We start from the raw sequence: 16156 nt of genomic DNA, 5'->3' as shown, positions 1-16156 counted from the left end.
CCTCTGATGCCAGCGCGCATGCTACCTATGGCCCAGCGAGATCCCAGACAAGCTCAGTGAGCCCCAGATTTGGGAACGAACCGTGCACATGGACAACGTGGCTGATCGTCCTCTAATAGCATGGCCTGGCGGTGTTTGCGCAAGAAGTCGGCCTGTAATGAATCATCCGTAGTAGCACACAACACGTCCAGGATCGACAGCCCTTCTTTACAACACACCTCCGCTGGCTTCGGCCAAAGCTGGTATATTGCCATAAGCGCAACCCCTATGTACTCGCCCACAGACAGCTCATTCACGCGACATGCGAGCCAGGTGCAGCTTGACCCATTGCCGATTGAGTCGAATCTTAGAATGCTGCAGGGCAACCTTGGCAGACCCCGGCTCGCCCAATCAGCATCTCGCCTCGGCACGGAACAACCTCGTCTCCCGGGAGCTAGGGCGCTCCCTCCCCATCTGTCTCCATTCGTCTCATCTCACGGTTGCATCACGCACGAGAGCGGCGCCGCACATCACTTAGCCGTCGCGCCTCAATCTATCCTATGCCAGTGCTGCCATGGATGACCTCGAAGACGAATTGGATCTTCGTTTTCACAAGGGGCTGAGTCCCGATGTCTACTACCGCTGTCCTACGCTCGAAGTAATATCATCTTCGCAATCTGTATCGATGTAGCTAAACTGTCATGTAACAGTCACTGGAGGGAGCTCTGCGCAATGAGCTGGACAAGAACGCAGCCAGCTTCATTCCCACAGACGTGGTGACCGAGTTCATTTTTGCGACAGCCTCAACCATCACCATTCCCGTGACGCAGCAGCCGAGCCTTGACGCGCTCATACAACCAGCCGATCACCTTCAGAGCATTGCTGCCGAGTATGCGCTGTGTCGTGATATTGATGGCAAAGACAGGCTCAAGGTGCAGCGAGCAATAGCGAGGTACTTGAGCCTACATATCTGCACTATGTTCGCTTATGCACGATAGATCCATCATCGAAGCCATTCAGGACACCGATGGTTTCAAGTACTCCGAGCGCTCTGCGCAGAGTAAAGAAGGCGGTGATGGTGCCAGGCTCAAGGTAAGGCACTGCCAAATTGATAACCTGTTCCTCGTTGTGGCTGACGATAGTAGTATGTTTGCCAAGACAGCGTCCAGAACCGCAAAAGCAACCTCAAGAAAGAAAGGTCTCACGATAGCGACGACGACGAGGCTGGAGTCAACAAGCAGGGGCCGGCTGTGCTGCCGACCTACGACTGCGGAGGCGCAATACACATCAAATTCTCACTCAAGAGAGAGGCCATAAATGTCGTGTATAAGCATAATCCTATCCATACCACCCGCGAGATTGATGCCGGGTACGTCGGGGCAGCAAAAGACACTGGTTGAGCGACATCCAAACTAACTTCTAATAGCCTACCTGCCTTAGCCACAGATAACGGCGTTGCTCCCACTGCCGCTGCTACGGAAGAAAAGGAACCGCGCAAAAGAAAACGTAGTAAAAAGAATGTTGTTGAAGCAGACAACGACTTCGGGGACCCAGATATGGACATGTCAATGTCTCCGGAAGCTCCAAGTTCATCGACGAAGAAGAGGCGCAAGGGAAGTGGTGCCGTGGCCTCTCCTAGGACAGTGCGGAAACCATCCACCAAGAAGAGCAAGAATGCCAAATCGCCTGCATCACCCACCAAATCGAGGGAAAAGGCGCCTGTCAGTGAACCATCACCGCCGTCGCTACCTGCTCCTGGCAAGGCTTGCATCCGCTGTCGCGGAAAGAAGATCAAATGCAACGAGGCGAAACCGACGTGCAACCAGTGCCGAAGAGGACTATGGACCTGTCAGTATGAAGTGTTGAACAACAAGAAGCGCTCAAAGAACGGCTGTCTTAATTACAAGCAGAGACGACGGAAGTGTACAGAAGAAAGGCCATCGTGCGCATACTGCTTACGACTGGACGATGACTGCGAATACGCTGACTACTCCTGAGGATCTTTATGTCTGGTAAAAGTCTTACAACTCAAGCGACAAATGACTCAGCACCCGCCAAACGTCAGGCTTAGCACAAATGCGCAGGCCTTGTGACGATAGGCAGAGTGCTACAACAGGCGAATATCTTGACATGATGCCAACTTTGTAGTCATGTAGGTGTCTGAGACATGCATACAACTTTTGCAGTGCTGACAGGAGATTTAGACTGGAAAGCATGTTGTACGTTGAGGCATACGCTACTTTTCCGCAATGCCAGCACAGGCAGGGCGGGTGGAAGCACGGAAGCTCCACACCACAATGCGCAAAGGCTAAGTGTACAAGGCCGTTCAAGCAATTGACCCTTGAAGGCCTGCAATTAAGAAACTTCGCTCCTATTGCAGTAAGTTTGTGCTAAGCCCTTGGGCGCGATGTAGCGTCCTGTATTACTAGGGTCCTCGGGTTAGCGAATAGCAGAGACCATCACTTGATCAGACTAGTTCACCTAAGCAGTTCATTAACCATCACACGACTGAGCCGCATGTTCCCCACAACGTCCACTGCGAATGTCAAGGGTGCAGTAATTGTTTATCGGGGCAACGTCCGCTTGTGATGCAGTGTTCCGAAGTTTGATTCGCGGCTGACCCTAGTCACCGGCTGTAGACCCTGGGTCAACGGCCCGCCTCCATTTACTCCCTCTCACCGTCTCATCTAATTCAACGATCACCCCTCTACATCACACGTCATGCGGCTTGTAAGTTTCTTGGGGTCTGGGGTTACCGTGCTGGATGCTGGCATTTCGCCAAGGGCCAATTTTGACGAAAAACAACAGTCTCGGGCTTGTGCGTTGCGCAGCATGGACGATCCGCGGGTATTTAATAGGAGACATGCCCGAGTAATTGTTTGCGATCCATACGGTTTCCTGTACAGCTTTTAGACCGTTGAGATCTCGAGCACGATGCGTTCTTTTCTTCTTCCTGTGCTCGCTACGGCTGCTTTGTCGCAAGCTTCAGGTACCTACATCTATGATACATGCAACTACGTGTTCACTACTAACATATGCAGCCATTCCGTCTGAATTACTTTCTTCGAAGCGTGCCGTCGGAAACTGGGACGATGCCCATGCGAAAGCGACTGCTGCTCTTGCAAAACTATCACAGAGCGAGAAGATCGGCATCGTTACGGGTGTTGGCTGGCAGAACGGTAACTGCGTTGGCAACACCAAACCGGCTGCCTCGATTGGATATCCGTCGCTTTGTCTGCAAGGTAAGCAAATATGTCTCACTACTTTCGAGCCGGCCCGTGGTTTGTGGCATCGGAGTCAAGATGCTGTGACCCTACGAATATGTTGTGTTCAGCGACTTCGGTGCTTGGAACTTGAAGCGTGGCCAGGTCACGTCGAACCCACTTCTCAACGCCTGCTCACTGCATGCGTACATTCAAAACAGGATTCTTACTAACAGCCTCAAGATGGACCCCTCGGCGTTCGCTACATCCAAGGTGTAACTGCATTCAGCGCAGCTATCCATGCCGCCAGCACCTGGGATCTCGATCTCATTCGTGAACGCGGCGCCTTCCTTGGTGCTGAAGCAAAGGAGCTGGGCGTTCACGTCCAGCTCGGACCTTCAGCTGGACCTCTCGGAAAGTTTGCCAACGGTGGCCGAAACTGGGAAGGATTCGGTTCCGATCCCTACCTCCAAGGCATTATGATGGCAGAGACCATTGAGGGTATGCAAGAATCCGGTGTTCAAGCGACAGCTAAGCACTGGATTGTCAACGAACAAGAGCTCAACCGAGAGACTATGAGCTCAGACGTGTCGGATCGAGTGCTTCGCGAGCTCTATGTATGGCCATTCATGGATGCAGTCCACAGCAACGTCGCGGCCTTTATGTGCAGTTACAACAAGGTCAACGGAACTTGGGCCTGCGAGAGCGATGGTGTGATGAACAAGCTCCTGAAAGACGAACTTGGCCATCGTGGATACATCATGAGTGACTGGAATGGTAGGTCATCTGCACACTCTTCAAATATGTTTCACAAGCTGACCTCATTTAGCTCAACACACGACGACCGGCAGTGCAAACGGTGGAATGGACATGACCATGCCCGGCACCGACTTCAGTGGGGGCAACGTCTTCTGGGGCCCACAGCTTCAGTCCGCCATCGACAAAAAGCAGGTTCAACAATCTCGCCTCGATGACATGGTCAAGCGCGTACTCTCTTCCTGGTACCTCCTTGGTCAGGACAAGGGCTATCCCAATGCCACCTTTAGCTCCTGGAACATCGGCACTCGTCAGGTCGGTGGCAACCACAAGACGAACGTCCGTGCTACGGCCCGCGATGGTATCGTCTTGTTGAAGAACACAAACGTTACATTGCCCTTCAAGAAGCCCAAGAGCATCGCTGTCATCGGGAGCGACAGCATCGTTGCGCCTAAGGGAGCTAACGCATGCGTTGATCGCGGATGCAACGACGGCACGCTAGCTATGGGTTGGGGATCTGGATCAGTAGAGTTCCCCTACCTCATCGCTCCTCTCGATGCCATGAAGACGCAAGCTCAAAAAGATGGCACAACCATCACCTCTTCACCAAACGACAATGCGCAACAGGGAGCCAGTGCAGCCCAAAACGCTGATGTAGCTGTCGTGTGCATCAACAGCGATGGTGGCGAGGGTTACATCACTGTTGAGGGCAACGCTGGCGACCGAACTAACCTGGACCCGTGGCATAACGGAAACGAGTTGGTCAAGGCAGTTGCTGCCGTCAACAAGAAGACCGTCGTCGTGGTCCACAGCGTCGGTCCCGTCATCATGGAACAATGGGTAAGAAATCCAACCCGCAAACTGCATGTGAGACATCCACTGACGTGCGTAGATCGAAAACCCGAACGTAGTAGCCGTTGTATGGGCAGGCCTGCCAGGTCAGGAATCCGGAAACGGCCTCGTGGACATCCTCTACGGCGCTGCCTCGCCAAGCGGCAAGCTCCCCTACACCATTGCGAAGAAGGAATCAGACTACGGTACCACCATTGCCAGGGGCGACGACAAGAACTGGGACCTCTTCATCGACTACCGTCGTTTTGACCAGCAAAACATTACACCCAGATTCGAGTTTGGCTTCGGTCTCTCTTACACTAACTTCACCTACTCCGACCTCAGCGTCTCAGGCAAGCCCTCGGCTGGTCCCGCAACCGGTGCCAAGGGTCCCGGAGGCCCTGTCGATCTCTTCGAGACGGTCGCAACCATCACAGCCAAAATCAACAACTCTGGTGGTGTTGCAGGTGCAGAAGTTCCGCAATTGTATCTCGGCTACCCTGCGTCGACCAATTCGCCTCCCAAGCAATTGAGAGGATTTGCGAAGCTCAAGCTGGCAGCTGGTGCGAGCGGAACTGCTACCTTCAAGCTGAGGAGAAGGGATATGAGCTTCTGGGATGAGAAGACCAGGAAGTGGAGCGTTGCGACTGGAGAGTACAAGATCTTTGTAGGATCGAGTTCCAGGGATGTGAGGCTGACAGGTAAGATCACTGTTTAGTGATGTGATCTAGAGGCCAAGCTGGTTGGAATAAGTGCATCATCCATCGTGCTCAATAGTCGAGTAGAAATACAGAGATTGCTCGTGAAGAAAAAAGTCGTGATCACCGTTGTTGCCATAAACTTCCCCCTTTGGGTTCAGCACATGGAACTCTCAGGGAATCCGAGTTGTGTGTTCTTCAGGGGCTGACATGCGGATTCAGCGGATGTGCGGAGACACATTCGGCAAATTATGAAGCTTTCGATCGTCATGATGCCGATATCGGGACAAAGCAAAACTGTGACAGTCACTCCTCATTTGCGTGCGGAGACCATAAAATCCTCTCCGGAGAACACTTTCAGGCTGCGATCGACAAGATAAGACGCCACATTAGGTGAAAAATGCTCGTCATACCCTACGCCACGTGGTAGTCAAACTCGAAGGCGCAATAGCTAGACGGCTACAAACACATCTCGTACAGCGATTCTAGAGCCTGGATATTACTTGCCCCGATACATAGATTGATGTGGGTATTTTTGTAGCCTCAATTTTGGACGGTAAGACACAACCTTTACCAGACTCTCGCGACAGTACTAGGGGACAGCGTACGCTACGCGGCAGCCAGGTAAGGCTCAAAGAGACCTGATAGCGGGGCCGGCATTCATCTTCCAGTTTCCCCGGACGTTTGTCATAGTATATGGATCCTGTGTTGAAGAAACTTTGCGACCTATCGTTATCGTGACCGAAAGTATATTGTAAAGGTTGTCATTGGCGCAGGTGCGTGTCATTGCGCCTTAGCGTGATTTTGGTGCTGGGGCAGAAAAGCCCCTCCGATTACTCTCCATCCTCACCTCACGCAAACTCAACACCTTCAAAGCTAGCACGTCAAGCTTCGCCTCAGATAGGCAGCCCCTTTGGACCTCGACTGGCTTTACTACCGCGCTTATGAAAGCTGCCCCGACAGTCTTCACTTCCCAGGTATGTCACTACTGCGATGGTTGATGAGCCCTTATCGGGACCTGCATCGCACACCGTCAATTCACCGCCGGCCTTTCTGCCTCTTGGTGGCTTGACGATCGATGCATTCGTCTCTTGATTTTTTTCTTCGATTCTTCTATCATGACTGTGGCTAATTGAACACCTTAGGATTACCTGTCAGGTACGATGTCGCCCGTAGCTAGACGCGTCGTGAGCGTCAGACTGACTCTATCCGCAGACCACCTGTGGAAGGCCTCAGTAAACTGAACGCCTACCCAAGCTGCCACCAAACGAATCACTACATCTCCTCACATCTCCGCTCATCATGTTGTCGCAAATGATCAAGCCTTCCACCATGCGGTCCGCAGGGTTCCTGGGACGAATGACACAGAACCGTGTACAGGCACGCTGCCTCGCTACTGTGGAAGGAAACACACAACGTGCCATTCCTACTCCCAGCATGCGCAGGGCTACAGCTGTCTCCAACGAGCCCGCGACCTTCACCATCAAGGTGCGTTGAGTCATACTGCAGATCTCGGCACATCGCTAACAGCTGACTAGAACGGCCCCATCTTCGAAGGCAAGTCTTTCGGAGCCAAGACGAACATTTCCGGTGAAGCCGTCTTCACGACCTCTCTCGTCGGCTACCCCGAGTCCATGACCGACCCCTCCTACCGTGGCCAGATCCTCGTCTTCACACAACCGCTGATCGGCAACTACGGCGTCCCCTCCAACGCCCGCGACGAGCACGGCTTGCTCCGATACTTCGAATCACCACACATCCAAGCCTCTGGCATTGTCGTCCAAGACTATGCTCTAAAGCACAGCCACTGGACTGCTGTAGAGTCACTCGCACAATGGTGTGCTCGAGAGGGTGTCCCCGCCATCTCCGGCGTTGACACTCGTGAGGTTGTAACATACCTCCGTGAGCAGGGTTCTTCTCTTGCTCGCATCTCGATCGGTGAGGAGTACGATGCTGATGAGGATGAGGCATACATCGACCCTGAGGCTATCAACCTCGTGCGTCGTGTATCGACTAAGGCTCCCTTCCACGTCAGCTCTTCCCTGGGCGACATGCACGTAGCTCTGATCGACTGTGGTGTCAAGGAGAACATCCTCCGCAGTCTCGTCTCTCGCGGTGCTAGCGTTACCTGCTTCCCCTTCGACTACCCCATCCACAAGGTCGCCCACCACTTCGACGGTGTCTTCATCTCCAACGGCCCTGGTGACCCAACTCACTGCACCACCACCGTCCACAACCTGCGCAAACTGTTCGAGACCTCCCAGATCCCCGTCATGGGCATCTGCATGGGTCACCAGCTCATCGCCCTTGCTGCCGGTGCAAAGACCATCAAGCTCAAGTACGGTAACCGTGCTCACAACATCCCGGCTCTCGACCTCACCACCGGCAAGTGCCACATCACTTCGCAGAACCACGGATACGCGGTCGACCCAACCACCCTGTCCAGCGAATGGAGGGAGTACTTCACCAACCTCAACGACCAGTCCAACGAGGGTCTGATCCACAACTCGCGTCCCATCTTCAGTGCCCAGTTCCATCCCGAAGCCAAGGGCGGCCCTCTTGACTCTGCCTACCTCTTCGACAAGTACATGGAGAACGTGGCACAGTACAAGAACAACCAGTTCTCTGACAAGAGCAACAAGCCCAGCGCTCTTCTTGTAGACTTGCTGAGCAAGGAGCGCGTTGGTTGCCACCCTGATGCGCCAGACTTTGAGGGTCACGCAGCGGGTATGGAAAACCAGGACATTACGGTGGGCGGGCCCGTCGCTCCTTCCTACCAGCCTATTATGCAGAAGCCCGTTGCTTCCGCTGCTTAGACTGGGTCGGTTCCATGTCTGATGGCAATGTGTTGGTTGCGTTTTAGGGATCTTGGGGGAATGGCTATAGCGGCGTTATGGGAACAAAGGGATAAATTGACAAGGAAGATATGTCGGGTCGAAAGGCGGATCTTGACCAGGCCTTAGGTATTTCTATAGTAATGCAATTTTCATGGAAATGTACACTGTGCGAACGCGATTGGTCTATGAAAGTGATGTCTGTGTCTGTGTCTGTATTCTATCTCGGCTAGCTGTACTAGCTTGGGGTATATTGATATGTACTTTCTCATCTTGACCACATCAAGAGCGCGATTTCAAGCCTTTCCAAACCCAGGCTCCTCCTCCAACTCCTCTTCCGCTTCTCCCTCCCCTTGTGTCTCAGTAGCCACACTTTCTTTCATCGACTCTTCGATTTTGCCCTCCGGAACCTTCCTCTCCCGTCTTTCCAGCTCCTTCTTCCTCGCGCCCGCCTTTAGTTTCTCCCATTGTTCTCTATATCTGCTCAACACCTGCTTGTCCCTTTCGTTTTGCTTGGCCAGCTTCTCATTGGCACTCAACAAATCATTGTACTTTGCGTCTTGTGAGGCGACCCTGGCTTCGAGTTCGGCAATGCGTTTCGCAGCTTCGGCGTCGGGGGCGGATGTCGGAGGCTGGCCGGGGGAACTAGGTTGTTGTTGGGGGTGGCCTGGTATGGGAGGGGAAGGGAGAGCAGGAAGGGTGTTGATGCCCTGAGAAGCGAGGGCGTGGGCGAGTGCATTGGGATCGCTGGAGCCACGTCCGGGTCCTCGAGCACGGAAGGACTGTGCGAGGGCGTTGAAGGAGTTCTGGGAGTTGAGTTCCCACATCTGGATGCGCTTGGCTTGTTTGTCGATGACTGATTTCAGCGTGTCGTTTTCCAGGGCTAGCTCCTCCATGGTCTTGAGGCCTGAGCCTCGGCCGGCTGGTATGGAGCGCTGGGGCGTTACGGATGTGCTGGAGTTGCCGCGAGAAGGGGGGCGGCGTGCTTTGGTGGGTGACGGCGGGCCTACGTTCTCTCTCGCGTCGACAAACTCTTCGTGTGAACTGCCTCTCAGCGAGCCCGATCCTTCATCGATGGCATTCAGCTGTGTGTTTGGTGCATTTGGCGCATTCGGATCGCGAAGGATGCTGGCGTAGGTGACTGCTCCGCTCGATGTTGGCACCAGGTAGAAGCTTTCGTTGGGCCCGGGTGCGCCATCCTCTCTCAGGGCGCGGAGTGCCGGCTTGCTGATCAAGGCAGCGAGATCTGGTACTGAGGATTTGACGGTTCTGGACGCTTCCGGAGAGTGCGTTCGGGACTTGGTCTTGGAGGATTTCTCTTCCCTAGGCGTCTCCGACACAGGCGTAGGAGCGGAGGGGTTGAGGGGAAGGGAGGTGAAGGCTAGAGGAGCGCTGATGGCGGATATGACGCCCCCAAAAGCCGAGTAGAAGCGACTGAAGTTGTCCTCTGCGGGCGGAGACGCAGGTTGTGGACAGACGCCTTTCAGCTGCTTGGTTGAGTCTCTGGTGGCACTCGACTCTGCTTTGCGCGACTGCTGCGCCAGTAGATCGCGCACAGGCGTGGAAGGCTGCTCATTCCGGCCGACTGTGGTGCTGGGTATGTTTGCTGACGCGCCACTGGTGGTTCTCTTCGCGCTGGGGATGCCGCGCTTCTCGGCGAGATTGGTGGCTATCGAGGACTGGGGCAGTCTGCGGCGGGATGTCGGGGGTGTCGGAGAAGATGTGTTGGCTGCAGAGGCTCGCGACGAGGATGTGTTTGGCGAAGGAGAGATGACGGACGACTCAGAGGGCTGTTTGGCAGCGTCCGTCTTCTTCTTATCCTTGCGCGGCGCTTCTTTGATCAGGCCGGCGAGCTTGCGGTGGTGGTCTTCGAGGAGACTGAGGATGCGGAGGGCCTGCAACGCTTTAGACGGGTGGGAAAGCCTGCTTCAGACTACGTACCTCAGCATCGTGGGTATCTTGGGTGGCCTTGCGGAAGGCGGTCGCGGCGAGGTCATGCTCCTGCCCCGCGGTTGCGACGCTGTTGGTGCTGGTGGCGGTCGCGGCAGTGCGGGCGTGGTCGTGGGCCTGGATGAGATGTGCAGACTCCATGGTGGTGGCAGAGGCAGGGGGTGGACATGTTCATGGAGTCGCTGTGCATAAAGGCAGCATCACATGTGCGTGAAGGGTCGCGGTCACGTCGACAGGGATGCGAAGGCGGCCCCCCATGTCACTGCGGAGTAGATCACTGGGCTAAAGACCCGCAGCTACTGGAGACGTTGGAACCAGAACACGAGCAGCTCGCCCGCCTGGTTTCAGCTCGCATGCCTGGCCAGCTTGCTTCTTCTCCCCTCCAAACACGCCCTGCAAGCTGCTGCCCACCATGATTGCCATTGCAGCCGCCACCCTGCCGTAGCCTGTCCAGTGCCGTCCCAAGCGCATCGCGAACCGTAGCCGCTCCCTACGTAATCGACCCTCCAACCGACCTAGCAAACACGGCCCTCACCCGCGTCGCAACATCGATATGCGCGTCTGAGACAAGAACGAGACGCTCAACTCCCTCATAGTGCGCTGCGCTCTATAGCACACCCTCCAACCCACAATGGCCTCCGAGCGGCGCAGGAGCATTGGCTCCATGTTCGGCCAGAAGGACAAGGACAACTCGCTGGCTGCACCCCGCGCGCACTCAAAGGGCCCGGACTCGTCGACCGTCTCGATTGCGAGCAGCGACGGCAACGACGACCTGCTGCGCAAGTCGAGCGACGGCGCCATGGACCGCTTCAGGAGCCGCCAGAACTCCGACGACGCCCGCAGCGACGCGTCCTCGTCCCGCCGCCGGCGCATGTCGACGCTCTTCAAAGGCCGCTCCAAGGGCAGAGGCTCCGTCAGCCAGGACGACGTGTCGCAAGTCGACCCCCATGACGACGTCCCGCCCGTTCCTACAATTAGACGGCCGAGCATGGGCCAGCCATACCAGAGCGACGACTCGCTGGGCCTGGCCAAGAGCGTCGCCAGCAGCCTGCTCACCGAAGACTCCGACCCGGAAGCGTAAGTCGCAGCCGTTCCTTTTGCTCTCCACTCTCCTCCCTGTCTCAGGTGCACTATTATTTGCATTTGCTGCGCGTCCATTGAAGTTCGGCGTGCAAGGTTTGCCTCGTGGCATTGGCGCCGCTCGCATGGACTCCACCGCGAACAGGCATACGTTCTGGCCTCAGCTTCCCCACTAGCACATCACACCTCCCACATCATCGCCTCGTATCTCGTACACTCCTTGGCTGTCGCTGTTCCATTTGTCCACACTCTTCATTACGCCCCTCTTTCGTATTTCTTCGCCGCATACGTACCCACTCGGCCTGTTCCTTCCGACTAACCCGCTGCAGCCCACCACCGCTCAAACGTCCTGGCATTTCACCACACCAGTCGCATGCTGGCCTCTTGACGCTGTCATCGCCCCTGATCGCTTCCGAAACGATTGACTCGACCACTTCCACCAATGTCACTCTCGTAGACTCACAAGCCTCTACCCAAGAGCCCGCTGCCCGGAACGCCAACTCCACCAACGTCGCTGCGAACAAGCGGGGCGTGTCTCCTGTCGGCAAGCTCAAGGAAGCTTTCACACCCAACAAAAGGTCTACGTCCCCGAATCCTAAGCCAGGTGCTAGCCCTGACGTCGCACGACCGAGTACGAGCGGAGGTGGACTAGGAGCCTTGTTTGGAGGAAAGAAGCGCGAGACGAGGGTGTTGGATGATCCGCTCCAAGCCTCACCACCACAGATACACACAGGGCAGGAAACAAAATCTACGCCTTCGCTGAGGTCCGTCGCCCCGAAGCGCATCGTTACCTCGCTCCCCGCGACGCCCCCCAATCTATCTGATGCACCCACCACCTTCATAACACCACCCACCCCAACCGATCCGAAGCCTTCTTCCCCGACCGAATCCACCAGCTCCAAGAACACTGTGAAGCACGACAAGACCAACTCGAATCCCAACGTAGTCGTCTCCCCTTCGGGGAACATGATATCGCACCGACGCGCGCGATCAGCCACAAATCCTCCGAGCAAGCTATCACATTCGTCAATACCACCTCTGACTCCTCACCTCGAGGAAGCAAAGACCCCTGGAGGGACTGCTGTACTTCCATCGTCTCCTGGTGGGCCTGGTGGATTCTTCGCTTCCATCTTCTCTGCCGCGCAGAACGCTGCCAACAACTTGGGTGACACCATTGCAAACAACACAAACATCAAGAACAAGCCCAACCAGCAACAGCAAAAGGAAGACGACGATACTCCAGACGGTGGTGAAGAGGTTATCGGTCCCGACAACGCAGACACCAACGCGAGTGAAGGCGCCGAGAAGCGAAGACCTGCCATTGAAACACTGGGATCTGGCAACTTGAGCTTAGCCCAACTTGGAATCGCCGAGAGCAACGACGTCAGCCCAATGTCTTCTGCAACTAGCGTCACCATGAAGGCTGATGAAGCATCGGCCCAGGTCGAGGACCGAGCTGCTGCTCAGGCCGTTTCAGCCGCGTACGCAGGAGAGAAGCCTCCATCAATAGCTAGTGAACGCCCAAGATCGTTGACCGCTGTCTCTGGTCAATCAGGGACGGGCGCGCAGTCTCCCCCACGGCAACCTGAGATAACCGACTCACCAGCGTCGATTCAACGTCAAGGCAGTATACGCAGTCGTATAAGCGGTGGCAGGCGGAGACGGCATAGGGGCAGCTCCGCTACTACCGGTAATACTCTGGGTGGTGTCATCAGTGCAAGTACAAGTACATTGGCGCCGAGCGCAGCACTGAACAGTCACCGTCTGAACGGAACTGGATTCGCAGTTGCACCCCCTAGGCGAAACAAGGATTTTCACGCACTGTTCAAAAGCGTGCCCGAGGATGACTATCTCATCGAGGACTATAGTGCGGCCCTCCAGAAAGAGATTCTGCTCCATGGACGTCTGTATGTTTCCGAAGGGCATCTTTGCTTTTCCAGTAACATCCTCGGATGGGTCACAAACTTGGTCATCAGCTTTGACGAAGTCGTCTCTGTCGAGAAAAAGTCCACAGCTGTCCTCTTTCCAAACGCCATCGTCATACAGACACTTCACGCTCGCAACGTGTTCGCGTCATTTTTGTCACGAGACTCTACCTACGATTTAATCATCGGCATCTGGAAAATCTCGCACCCCAATCTCAAGTCGTCCCTCAACGGTGTAACGCTTGACGGTTCCGGTGGCACCGGTGACAAAACCGAGAAAGCGGAATCTATCGGCAGTGAAGACGGCTCTATCCAGGACTCGGATGATGAGGTGTACGATGAAGACGCGGATGACGACGAAGGCACTGGCAGTTTCACCGAACCTGGCGAAGGTAGTATCGCTGGTAGCGAAGTTGGCTCTGTGGCAGGCGAGACCACCCGAAAAGTGAGCGGCGCGGTATCACAAGCCTTTGGCGGAGGTGGTGAGACGGCTGAGGCTGCGAAAGTAGCCACGAATGGCACTGCCGCTGCTGGACAGGACTTTCCTGGCTCAACAGCTCATGGACCCACCGAGTGTGGTGACAGCGACCAGCATTACGACAAACTACTTATCGACACGACAATCCCTGCGCCCCTCGGCAAGGTCTATAGCTTGATGTTCGGTCCAGCTTCTGGTGTGTTCATGCGCAAATGGCTCGTGGAGGACCAAAAGTCCCTGGACTTGCAAATGGAAGACGACAAGAAGGGGCTGGGTGAAGACATGAAGACATTCAATTATTCCTATATCAAGCCGCTCAACGCACCCGTCGGACCGCGGCAGACAAAGTGTAATATCGCCATGAACCTGGAACAGTACGATTTGGACAAGGCCGTAAGCGTGCTTTGCAGCACAGCAACTCCGGACGTACCCAACGGCAGCATATTCCTCACAAAGACGAGGTATTGTCTGATGTGGGGCCCGGGGAACAGTACGCGGCTCATCATGACCTTCACGGTGGAGTGGAGTGGAAAGAGTTGGCTGAAGGGTAGGTAGTATCCGCCTCGACGCAGAAAACATGTTAACATTTCCAGGTCCTATCGAGAAGGGCGCGAATGACGGTCAAATGTCGTACGCAACCTCCCTTACAGCCGCTCTCCGCACTGCCGTGAGTGCGGCGAAAGCCGGTCCGGCTCGCGTACCCGGAAAAGGCGGAAAGGGCAAGAGGCGATCCAAGGGCAATCTTCTGGATGAAGCGCCCATGCCTGCCACCGCTCCCGTCCCCACTAGTCAGGCAAAGCAGAGCAACTGGGGGCTACTGGAGCCTTTGCGCAGTCTCCTTGGGCCGTTTGCTGATATCCTGGAATCTATCTTCACTCCGCAAGTCATCATCGTCATCCTCGGAGCGCTTCTGATGTACACCTGGCTGTTCCGAGGTACATCAACGGCGACTGGTCCAAACCAATGGTCGACGGCTCAACGTCAGGTTGCGTACGAGGAGATTTGGCGCCACGAAGAGTCAGATCTCTGGAACTGGCTTGAAGAAAGAGTTGCTTTGGACAGAGTGCATAGCTCCGTCAGGGGGGCACACATTCAACCGGAGGACGGCACGCAGAAGCCTCTAGCACCGCATGACATGCAGGCGCGGGAGATGGACGAAGCGATTCGTGTGACCGAGGAACGATTGAAGGCGTTGAAAGACGCCGTGACTCGGGAACGCTCCAAGTCGCGTACAAAAAGTGCAAAAGAACGACAAACGTAGGCACGGAAACGCCGGACAATCATAAGCGCCCTCGGAGAGGGTCGTACGAGCGAAAGCACTCCACGGCTTGCAGCACGCCCATGAGTCGCGAAGCTCGAACTGTAAACATACGCAAGACTTGCATGGCGATGGCGTCAACTCTTTCCCTTTGTGATTAGCTTGGCGTTTGGTGCATTGGGCCCCGGGTGGGCTTGTATGGCGTACATCTGTCATACCACGGCGTTCAGCCGCATTGTTTCGTTTGTGTTTCGCACTGTCGTATCAAGGTCAGGAGTGGATCTGTAAACTCCGTTCGTCTTTCCACAAGGATTTCTTTACATTCATCCTGTCAGTGTTTCCTACTGGCAAACTGTTGTTATAAAACCCGTTTCTCAATCAGATAAACATTGGCTCGAAAACTTCCAGAACCAAATGGTCCCTCGGCATTCGCCACCCATGCTATATCCAAAAGGGTCCATTGACGCGACGAACAGTCGTTAGACTGGCGATCTACGGCGTGCCTTGAACCGTTGTTAAGGTTTGGTGACCTGCAGCGGTGATCGCCGGTACTTGCATTAGCGCGGTCTAGGCGATGCGCTGCACGATCTATTCGATCATGGATCATCCAGATCATCATGGATTTCTTCATCTCTCCAGTCCTCGGGTGCCGAGAACTGCGAACACGAGAGCGATTAAAGTTCGTCCACGTCGCTGACGACTTACAATGTTGCGGTTTAACTTTGACAGCTCCCTCCCTGAACGGTAAGCAGGCCGAGAAGACGCACGTCCCTTGATACCACGTGTGCTGGTGCGATACTTGGAAGCTGCGTCTAGCGCTACTTCGTACATCCCGTTCTTGTCTATCCACCGTTCACGTCTCCACGATTCAGTTCCCCACAGAAGACGCAGCCACTGTGCGACCTTCTCATCTCCCAGGTTGGGGAGTCAACAGTTCCAATACCGGTGCCGCCGGTTGCAGATTCGCGCTACGCGATCCGGCCGAGCGTCGCTTCTCCGAACAGTCCGCAAACTCTGGATAAACTCAATGGTACGGGAAGACGTGACTATCGGATACCAGTTTCCTAAACAAGTTGGTTTGAGGGTCCTTTTGAGTTAGGCCATGCTCCGGATCCGCACCGTTAACGGACGGCCGCGGTCCCCCCAGGATGCAGCGACCTACTG

At 55.2% G+C, this 16156-nt stretch overlaps 5 protein-coding genes across 5 annotated transcripts; 4 read left to right on the top strand and 1 right to left on the bottom strand.

The window, feature by feature from the left end:
* Positions 1-553: 553 nt before the first annotated feature.
* Positions 554-1976, top strand: J4E90_006467 (uncharacterized protein; the record flags this gene model as incomplete). Its single annotated transcript, XM_051436012.1, has 5 exons — positions 554-637; positions 690-931; positions 978-1071; positions 1149-1348; positions 1406-1976. The coding sequence occupies 5 exons, from the start codon at positions 554-556 to the stop codon at positions 1974-1976; spliced, it is 1191 nt and encodes a 396-aa protein (XP_051289806.1).
* Positions 1977-2700: 724 nt separating this feature from the next.
* Positions 2701-5487, top strand: CEL3A (glycoside hydrolase 3; the record flags this gene model as incomplete). The annotated part of the gene is made up of 6 exons (XM_051436011.1): positions 2701-2709; positions 2893-2968; positions 3021-3221; positions 3426-3959; positions 4012-4778; positions 4831-5487. The coding sequence occupies 6 exons, from the start codon at positions 2701-2703 to the stop codon at positions 5485-5487; spliced, it is 2244 nt and encodes a 747-aa protein (XP_051289805.1).
* A 1282-nt stretch (positions 5488-6769) lies between these two features.
* On the top strand, positions 6770-8283 carry CPA1 (Multifunctional pyrimidine synthesis protein CAD; the record flags this gene model as incomplete). Its single annotated transcript, XM_051436010.1, has 2 exons — positions 6770-6955; positions 7006-8283. 2 exons carry the CDS (start codon positions 6770-6772, stop codon positions 8281-8283), a joined length of 1464 nt encoding a protein of 487 aa, XP_051289804.1.
* Positions 8284-8597: 314 nt separating this feature from the next.
* Positions 8598-10392, bottom strand: J4E90_006464 (uncharacterized protein; the record flags this gene model as incomplete). The annotated part of the gene is made up of 2 exons (XM_051436009.1): positions 8598-10196; positions 10243-10392. 2 exons carry the CDS (start codon positions 10390-10392, stop codon positions 8598-8600), a joined length of 1749 nt encoding a protein of 582 aa, XP_051289803.1.
* A 490-nt stretch (positions 10393-10882) lies between these two features.
* On the top strand, positions 10883-14995 carry J4E90_006463 (uncharacterized protein; the record flags this gene model as incomplete). Its single annotated transcript, XM_051436008.1, has 3 exons — positions 10883-11328; positions 11661-14281; positions 14328-14995. The coding sequence occupies 3 exons, from the start codon at positions 10883-10885 to the stop codon at positions 14993-14995; spliced, it is 3735 nt and encodes a 1244-aa protein (XP_051289802.1).
* Between the last annotated feature and the right edge of the window lie 1161 nt (positions 14996-16156).

This window comes from Alternaria incomplexa, assembly GCF_024043165.1.
Source record: "Alternaria incomplexa strain BMP 0042 chromosome Unknown scaffold_9, whole genome shotgun sequence".
Lineage (NCBI taxonomy): Eukaryota > Fungi > Ascomycota > Dothideomycetes > Pleosporales > Pleosporaceae > Alternaria > Alternaria incomplexa.
Note: the sequence above shows the minus strand (reverse complement) of the source record. Positions and strands in the feature narration are given on the sequence as shown.